The sequence below is a fragment of the Lupinus angustifolius genome, chromosome LG16 (genome assembly GCF_001865875.1).
Source record: "Lupinus angustifolius cultivar Tanjil chromosome LG16, LupAngTanjil_v1.0, whole genome shotgun sequence".
NCBI classification, from domain to species: Eukaryota; Viridiplantae; Streptophyta; class Magnoliopsida; order Fabales; family Fabaceae; genus Lupinus; species Lupinus angustifolius.
Genome location: NC_032024.1, coordinates 18,321,264 through 18,331,344, shown reverse-complemented (window position 1 = coordinate 18,331,344; position 10,081 = coordinate 18,321,264). Strand labels below are relative to the sequence as shown.

Genomic DNA, 10,081 nt, shown 5'->3' with positions numbered 1-10,081 from the left:
GACCGATGTAATAATTTGTACAATATTAATAACACCGGATCAAATTGAAGGAAGAAAAAAATAACTAATAGGATGTTTGGTATAGCTCTTGCCAACCCCACATATTTAATCTGTTTTCTAGGGGGTTGTGGAGCATGCTTGTTATTTTCTAGTAATATTTATACAATTATACGTAAAGAACTAATCTCTTTTAGGATGTATGGATTGTTGATCTTATGAATCGAACTATTAACTTTTACTCTTTCTAGTAATATTTATACCACTAAACCAACATTAGTAGATGTTTGTTATCTCACATAAAGTTAAAAAAAAGAAGTTTCTATGTTTAAAAAATAAGCTAAATGAGCATATACCAAGGAGGGATGTAGAATTATTTTGTACTCCCTGCATTTTCAATAAAACTCATCATACCAATTTTAATTTTTATTTAAAATTTTGGGCCAAACTTTGATTTATGATATACTATTTATATTTTTTTGTCTTTAAGCTATTTTTAGGTTCTAGAATATACATTTTTCAGATATTCAAAGTATTACAAATTTAGGAGTCAAAATTATCAACGTTTCATAAGTTTGTTTGAACACTCGAATTTGATCCAAATTATTAACTCTTCAGAAAAGTGAATTTGATCCAAATTATTAACTCTTCAGAAAAGTAATACAAATGAATGATAGACGATGTATAATTGATAGTATATAGATATTACATTACAATATTAATGTAACATGAGTATTATTATCAATATCAATATGACTAAACTTGTATACAAAAATATTCATACAGAGGTCATCAAATATTCTTACCCTCTGTGCTTCTAAACACCCCTTTTCTTATGGTAATATTCTAACAAATATTTCATAATGTCTCATCAACAAAAAATTACAAATAAACCAAAAAAGAATTCCTATACAAACTAAGATGAAAAAAACAAAAGAAATAGGACAATAATTACAAACATGGCATCAAAAAAATCATTGATTCAATGAAGTCTTGGATTGTGTATTGTTGTTGTTGTTGTCGATGTTGTTGTTGTTATTGATGTTGTCTTCGGCGGAACATAAATCTGACTGAGAATGACTAGTGATAAGAGATGGAGGAGACCATTGATCTGGAAGCATGAGAAAATAAGTAGACATAGCTTTTCTGAACCTTTTCTTGTATTGTTTTGGTGATATAACTGTTGGAGATGCATTCTTTGATCCACCAAGGATTCCTGAAGCTTTTGCCCATGTTTCAAGATGTTTGTCCCATGTATATTGTCTCATGAAATCAATTATTCCAATCACTAACTCATCTTTCTCTTCATCAACACCAGCAAGTAATGAATAGTCCATTACATCAATTGACTGCACAAGTGTTTTATGTCACAAATACAATGAGATAGAAAATTTTGTAGGACATAACATGGGAGTGAAGTTTATATAAGGTTAACAAAAACGGAGGGACAGTCACACATCCCGAAAGGGATTAGTCCCAGATAGACCCAAAGGTCAAAACTTTGATTCCAAAAACTTGTTGGGATGGGCAGTCACGCACCCCAGAAGGGATTAGTCCCAGATAGACCCAAAGGTCAAAACTTCGATTCCTATGAGTGAAACTTGTTGGGAAGGCAGTCACACACTCAAAAAGGGATTAGTTCATTTCCCATAGGATGAGAGGTACCTTTGGTTATACGAGGAAAAAAAGTAGATAAAAGAAATGATATTTTAAAAGTTAGTATGAGTAATTATAAACATAATAATATGCTAACATTTATCTAATTCTCTTGACATTTCCATTTTTCATGGTATACAATTCAAGCAAATGTAAAAGAATTTAATATGTATACACTGACAGTAAAGTGTTTTTTACACTGTCAGCAAATCATTCACCATTGATTTATTAACCATCATTGACTCTCAAACAAAAATAATACAATCCAATGGTGGATGATGTACTGACGGTGTAAAAAACTTTACACTGTCAATGCCTAGATTTTAAACTCAATGTAAAAACATTATAGAAGACATTTCGAAGCGCCCGAAAGTGTTAGTGAAGTGTCCGATATGGATATGTTGCCAACATAGATATGATGACTATTTTGAAGTATTTGTGCTTTATAGTTGCCTATTCAACACAACAAATCAAATGTTTATTGATCAATACAACAACAACCAAGCCTTTATCTCACTAGGTGGAGTTGGCTATCTGGGTCGGCTATAGGGATCGAACGACACCATAATGCTCTATCATAATGTTCATTGATCAATGGAGTAACAATTTAAAAAGAAAAAAACCCCTATTACAATTAATTTGAAGTCATCTTAAGCCTTTATCCATGCATGTATCACTCTAGACATAAACTCAGACTCTACAAAGCAAGAAACAAGAAAAAGGGTAATTAGAGTTTTGATACTTACTGCAAGAAAACCAGTATCATTCCAGACACCTCTCTCTAACAACCGTTTTGCCTTGTTTCCGACGAAAATAGGAGAAGTTGGCATTGCTTCAATCAAATTCTGGTCCAGAAGAACTTTGTTACTCCCGCTACTATCTGGATTATACCGAGACCTTGACGATCCTTTAAGATCATAAAGTCTTGTCACAGTCCTCCTGAATAAAAGATTCTCCATAACCAAAACATCCATCTTTGATTCTTTCCCTCCTTTAATATGCTTTGTTGTAACCTTTCAAATAAAAACGCCATCCGTAAATTAAGTAGTTACGATATGTAATTAAGTGGCGAAAAATACAGAATCATGTAGGCGGACTTTACTATTTGATCAATGTTATAACATATCAAATAAAATAATACTAATTTGAGGGTAATGTTATCAGAAATGTTGTCGTTTTCGTCTTAATCATGACCGATGAAATATGAAGTGCATACCTGGTATATGCCAAGAATCTTTGCCAGACATGTTGGACTTCTTGAGCCTATTGATTCGGAAAGGTACTTAAAGTAGTCAGGACCAAATTTAATAAACGATTCGAGCTCCGTTTTGGTTACTTGTTTGATGATAAAGCGGTCGTCCAAGGTTTTTGCAAAGAATACATTACTCTTTCCACCTTGAGCTCCCCATTTCTTACAGCGACTCAACGACCTTATATAGTCAAGCTCCGAAGGACAACAAATCCTTCTCAAAGCTTCAAATCGCTTGGCATAGTAGCTAATCACAGAGTATTTTACCTTGCCATTAGGACTATCTTCCGCGAAGGAAACTCTTGCATGCATAGCCTTTGTATATAACAGGGGATCCAGCATTGACGAGTTATGAGAGCCAGACACGATCATCATATCCTCACCCGACCCAAAACTTCTCGGAAAATCAATAGCTATATCATCAGAATGAAACGACTGGAAGTTGCTTGAATCAGAAAAATATGACGGTGCAAATTCACTCCCATCTTTTGGTCTCTCTCCTTCATCAGTCAATTGGGCGTGATATTGTGGAGACATTAAAGAATACGCTATAATACTTGACGGTTCATCATCATAAACTGGAATCGCAGTGTCATTAACGCCAACCGGAAGAAGCAGCCTTGCCCCACCTTGGAGTTCCAGCTCCCGAAAGGATGACACATAAACAGGATTGTAGTCAACTAGTGTATCAAATTTCTGTGTACCGGCAAAAAAATTCTTGCTAAATTGGCGATAGAACCAGCTTAAAGAGTCTTCCATATTATCATTACCCTTATAAAAAGAAGAGATGCTCTTCAGGCCATTTTGGTCTTCTGCATGGTCCCTGGGATTGTGTGCTTCTTTCTGTGTAGTGATTGTCAAAGAATCTCCCGTAGAAGTATCACGATTTACAGAAGCATTGTCCTTCTGAATTCCAAGTCCCGATTGGTTTTCGCCTGTCCATTTTTCATCAAGGGTATCGGACAAACTTTTGCTGATTGAATTATTAGGCTGGTCATCTTTCTCAAGATTTATATCTTTGGCCTTGTCAACTTCTTGATCGGGTTTGGATATGTTCCCATCAACTCCTCCTCCGGTGTCGGGGATTTCATCAAGCTTTGAATCCTCAAGCATAGGATTCACTCTTAACTGCTTTTCATCAATGGATTTCTCATTTTCGTCAGAAATTGAACCGGTCGGACTACTTTTCTTACTGGAATTATATAACGAGGCTGCATAAATAAGACGGTGGTCCCACATGTAAGACTGAAAAAGCAACTGCCTCCGCAAACGATTAATTTCGAGAATGTCAATCGAAGGCTGGCCCTTTCTCTTTTCCTGGTTCAAAATCTTTTGAAATGCTTCCTAAAGTAAACAGAAGAGAAAGAGCAAATCACAAACAACATAATATGATAATACAAAAAGCAAACAAATGGAAAATGGATAAAGTATCCATTCAAAATACTTAATTGGTTCTTATATTTTCTACTACTTGATTTTACGAAGAAAACTATGCTGGTCCGTATGTTACTGTCAATAATCACAAATCATGACCATTATGACTAACGTGGCTGTAATAACATAACACCTCACCTCGAATTCGATTTTCTCCGTTTGCAACACTCCCTCCAGCTCAGCAAATTGCATTTTTAGTTCAGGTGCTTTAAGGGAACTACTAACTGGAACTGAACTTGATTTTTTCACTCCGATTTGACTAAGAGCATTGAGTACCTCGGAAAATAAAATCTCTGCCCGGTTAGCAACCTGTTACAACGAGAAATTAGGTCCTCCATCATATGAACAAATTTTAAAATCCAAGGCTGTGAATATATAACCTCGTCTAATTCTTTTTGTATCCAATCTTGATTCCCATAATCAAACTCCAGTTTGTGTGGAGGAAGGTAGACTGAGTGAACATCGATTGATGCGTATCGAAAACAAGCAACCATCATCCCAAATCTAAGAGAGAAATATTAGTATGGTAAGCTAAAGAGTCCAAAAAAAAAGTGCTGCATGGTTCATATATAAGTTACAAACAAAATCCATATTTTTCATCAAAATCAATACATCCAAACAAAGCACTAAGTAATTTAAAGATCAAGACCGCAAAACGACAGTTTTTTTATACTTACGCAGAACAACATCGACAAAACATGGAACAGATGCTTGTTTTACGTCATACACAAAGATTAAGGGAAAAAAATAGTTACCCGTAAAAACGAAGACAGTCTCTATGTAGAGAATGACCACAGCTTGCCACCCTGCTCGCTGCAGCATGGTTTGAGAAACTAAGCTCCAAAAATTTCCCAAATGATAAGCCCCAAGCAGCATCAGACATTACTATTCTTCGTGTAGCGGGAGGAAAACCGTTGACCCTTGGACACCGCAAGCACCTGTGCCACATCCATATCTTTCCATCCCCTGCACCAGGTAGGATAATTTCTGGTAATTTCTTGACTGATATTGTGAGTGTTCCCTGCCGATGAGTATAACAATGCACATGCGATTCTGATGGCATTTCACAAGAGTGACATCGATAACCCTGAAAAAAGATGAAACTTACTAAGTGTCAAAACTCAAAACCACTTTCAAATGATAAATCACATTTATTCCCAAATAATAAACTGACCTCATCAAATAAATTGTCTCGCAGAAACCGACCCAAAGGTTTATCAAAGCTGCCATAGTATTTAATTCGGAAGAGATGGGACCTCTCACACACAGTTCCTTTCCATACACAGCGGGACGACAAAGACACCAAAATGCTTTGTTGGTCAGAGGGTGATGGAGGAAACTCTTCTTTTAGAGGGTTTTGCTCTTGATTCACGATTCCAGGATTCTCGGGTTGGTTTTGAACACCTTCTGTAGATAAAAACTCTGATCCACTTATTTGGTTTGTAGAAATTTTGCTGTCACCGTTTTGAGGAGTGTCAGCCAAAATTCCTTGATTTTCATAACCATTTGCAGAAGGATGATTGTTCATTACTACCGAGGTGTTTTTCAACTCAGAAGTTTCTAGAACTAGAAGTTGTTTGGGGTCCACTTCACTTGTTCTTTCACTAGCACACGGAAGAAGGTTCTTATGATAGGAATTTGGAATTGCATTTTCTGAAGCAGCAATAGAAGAGAAAAAGGTGGTAGAACGGGCGCAGTTTGATTCATGCTGCATAGATTGAGAAGAAATGGGCTCTATACTGCTGACTAATGAGACTAGATCAGAAATGGGGACACTTTTGCTTCTCCGTGGTTCAGTTCCATGTTCTGGCCCCCGAGAGTTTATGTTGCCAGAAACACTAAATCCAGGCACTATTGAGATGGACCTCTCAATGGATAGTGATTTATTCGGAAGAACCAAGCTATTCAATGGAAATTCCGGCAGAGGGGAGGCTCCTTCATCAGCAAGAAAAGATGTCTCCAAAGCCAAATGATAAGCTGCAAAAATTCCATACTGAACCACATGCTTTACCTTCTTCAGTTCATCCTCATCAGCACCTCTCAGTAAAATCTGTTAGATTAGAAAGAAAAAAAGTGAACCAAACGAACATTTCTTACAACACTCCATATGACAAATAAGTTATAATTAAGCGATCTCGACATAATCTCAAGACATCTTAAATGAAATTTCTCGCATAAAATATGTCAAAGACCAACAATCTTGAAAGCCTAAACTGTTACGAGAAGGCCAAGGAATGGTTTTTGCTAATATCTTAACATGGTCCATCACACAATAATCCTTCGGGGTTGAACCATGGACAAAGCTAAGTCTCATCTTCGGCTGAAATATAATTAAATATAAGAAAAGGGGGCTTGCAAACTCTTGAATCTATCTCAGAAGTTTAAACTGAGAAGGTTATGAATGGTTTTTAATATTTAAGGGGAGACGGACAAGATCAAGATGGTAATAAAAAATGAGAGAGCATACGGATTAAGCGTATTTTATTTTAGAGTCTCTCTCGTGTTTTTATAATTTTGTGTAAATCATATATATCATACATTGATTAAATAAGACTTACTGTGCAACCCAACGGTTTCGGGCAGCCTTCAAAAAACATCAGTGTCTTCACCGTTTTCTTCCCAGACTGACCACCACCGATTAAGTCTTCCGCAAACTTCTCGACATGAAATGTCTCACAGTAGCCCAACTTTTGTGATGAAAGATGATCAATTGAAGGCACTATTTGAGTTCCTGTACAGCGTGCTATGCGCTCCAAAAGCGGCCTCTTCACATTGAGAACTAGAGATATATCTTTTGCAAGAAGGTACTCCTGTGCGTATCGAGAAACTGATTTCTCTACCAAAAGGACAGTAGGATTGTGTGCGGCTATCTTCGCCACTGCCATCTTCAGATGGTCCGTTTCCTAGATAAGAATGTAAACATATTAGCAGCATGAACTCATCGGAATAGCCTCAGCAACACAACCAAGCAAGTGAAAAAATGGTAAGCAAATACAACCTGCTGCAAAAGGGTATCTACACTAGAAAGGAGATTGGTAACACGCTGGTACTCAAGAGCCCCTCCGATGATCAACAACCGAGGTTTATCCATTTTTGACTTCATTCGCCGATGAGCCACGTTTTTCTTACAAACAACTCCTTTAACCACCTCACTGGGAGAATATAAATCAAATAAGTCAGGTAAAAGGAATACAAAGACGGTAACACATGAAAAGTTCTCTTCAACTCAGGGAAGAGTCTAATCTGATACTACAGGTTTTAACAAGAGATAAAAGCTAGAAATCAACGTTAGTTCATGTGAGTTAAAGTTTAGTTCCCATTTTATTCCTGGATGCAGATTTTAGGACAATCAATAGAATAGTGTCTTGTGTATAAGTTACTACTTTCCATATTCACATTTCAGATACAAGTTTTATGTGCCCGACAATACTTATGCAAAAGAGAAATGATATAATCGGGTCTTAGGTTCAGCAAATGTATATAGCATAGATGTCTTGGTTAATATTTATCATGAAGCACATGAAACATTACCTTTCGATGCGGCTTCCACAAGCTATGCATTTGATTTTCGCATATCCGGCTGGGTCCATCCCTCCTCCTTTGCTCGTATCTGGTTTCAATAAACTAGCTGCTTCCCATGACAAAGATGTGATGATCTCCAACCAACTGTTTTTGTCATTCTCTATAACAGGTAGGTTTTCAACCTCTAAAAGCTGAGTTACCAAAGCCCTAAAGTGCCCATCAACTGCATTCTGCATGACCTTCTTGTGTTCCTCGCCCGACCTATCTCTATAGCGATATTCCCCGCTTCCAAAACTGTTTGATGTACGCAGATACCCCCACTCTCCTGTGACAGTTCCATCATAATCATCGTCATCATCAAACAAAATAGCTTCCCTCTCGTCTTCCCCATCTTCCGGTTCCGGAGGGAGCCAGAGGACTCCGTTATTTTCAAAATCAACAGGTTCAGAATCAACATCATCTGAAACATATACAGAGGAAATTGCTTCATTTTCATCACACATATCAGGTTCGTCTTCATTCTTTTCAATAGTATGGGTTCCTTCCAAACTATGTGTATTAAAACCGTGCTTTTTTGGAGAGACGTTTGCATTGACTTCTCTACCAGGATGCACTTTCTGTAAGCCATCGGTTTCACTTATACCATCGAAATCAACCTGAGCATAGCAGCCATTCACTTCACGCCTTGTTTCAGAATCTGATTGATATACACTGTACTCATCCTCGTCATTACTCCTGAAGCAAGAGAAAAACATATGAACCTCAAAAAACAGCACCATTCATGGAATAGATTCAATTTCAATGCAAAAATCGGTGGTTGAGGTAGAATGTGTGGCTTAGTTATATAAATTAAAGACCAAACAGAAAACAACATACACATATTCATACTCTTTCATTCTCGATAATTTCCGGACATCAATTCGAACAAACATATGTTTATATTATCAGCCAGCTATAGTAATCACAATCTATGGTTATAACTCTGTTTCGGAATTTGTGATGAACAACACAATGAAAATTGTTATTGATTAACAACTATTTAAACACCAGACGACATGAAGAATGGTGTAAATAAAAGCCAAGATAAATGGTCGAAAAGAAGTTCATTCCTATGAACCAAATGCGAAACAATACAATACCCGTTCATTGAGAATCCATATTGCTTTGATAATTGTTCCCCTTGATCTGCTACAAGATCATTCCTCCCTCTCAACGATGACAAGGGCTCCCTATCAACGCCGTTTATCCTTACGGGTGATTGCTGCTGGCTGAGACTGGAACCCTGCTGAATTTGTTGATGAGAGCCAACGGAATAAGGCATGGAGCTAAGAGTGATGTTACTACTGTCGGCAGTGCAACTGGATTTACTGCTGACCAAGCTTGAAGTCGATAATGACGAAATAGGTTCCAAATTGGAAACCTGGATCTCGTTATCGAAAGCAACTATTCCCTGCTCCCATTGCTTGTAACAATAATTGCATACACGGATCCTTTCATTCTCATCCCATGAATTGTTTTGGCTGCTAGATGGGGTAGGAACCGTGTTTGCTGTACACTTGCCACAGAAAATTCGCCCACAAAGCCGACAATGATGTCTACGGTTGAATAAGGTGAACTGAGAATCACACTCGTAGCATACTCTACAACTCTGATCGGGCATCCAAAAATCCCTCGACACATTCGCTGGTTCGCCTCGCCAAGGAATCCATAATTTGACGACGCTGACAACCTCACAGAATATATTGCCTACGGCATCCATTGACAAACAACCTTGCTTCCAAGTTCATTATGACATGCCCATTTGCCGCTCCTAAACATCATATTCAAGATTAAAAATCCACCCCCTCGGAAAAAAATAGATCCAAGAGAACCTACGCTATGCACTTACAAGTAACAACTCGGACAATAAATCCTCATAATCCGAATCTAGCAAACAATTCCCAACTTTGTCGATATAGTACGTGGTTCTCCTTCTCCATTCCAAAGAAACTATGTCAATGTCCTACACCTACCTAATATTATAGAAAATTTAGAATCAATACTTTCTAAAGTTCAACCAATTCAATTAAATGACCACTACTATAGCATAACAAACTATATACACATCATATATCAAATTCAAAATTTAGAACCAATTCTCGTAAAAGATGTGAACGACACTTTTTTGGGAGGGGCAGTCACGCAACCCGAAATGGATTAGTTTCTTATACACATGTAGTACGA

The 10,081-nt window shown here is 37.3% G+C and overlaps 1 protein-coding gene across 1 annotated transcript; it reads right to left on the bottom strand.

The window, feature by feature from the left end:
- LOC109329870 (1-phosphatidylinositol-3-phosphate 5-kinase FAB1B-like) lies at positions 765-9,846 on the bottom strand. Its single transcript, XM_019563739.1, has 12 exons — positions 9,747-9,846; positions 8,998-9,668; positions 7,868-8,593; positions 7,335-7,488; positions 6,895-7,239; positions 5,511-6,386; positions 5,092-5,423; positions 4,717-4,840; positions 4,475-4,645; positions 2,870-4,246; positions 2,400-2,666; positions 765-1,346 (listed from the first exon to the last, which is right to left on the bottom strand). The coding sequence occupies exons 2-12, from the start codon at positions 9,615-9,617 to the stop codon at positions 972-974; spliced, it is 5,367 nt and encodes a 1,788-aa protein (XP_019419284.1). The 5' UTR covers positions 9,618-9,668; positions 9,747-9,846; the 3' UTR covers positions 765-971.

Excerpts from the sequence above, each read along its gene's own strand:
- LOC109329870 (XM_019563739.1), bottom strand. The coding sequence starts at position 9,617 with ATGGATGCCGTAGGCAATATATTCTGTGAGGTTGTCAGCGTCGTCAAA. Across the intron at positions 8,594-8,997 it reads TATGGATTCTCAATGAACGG|GAGTAATGACGAGGATGAGT; the intron begins GTATTGTATTGT and ends CTCTTGCTTCAG. Across the intron at positions 4,841-5,091 it reads GACTGTCTTCGTTTTTACGG|ATTTGGGATGATGGTTGCTT; the intron begins GTAACTATTTTT and ends TTTCTCTCTTAG.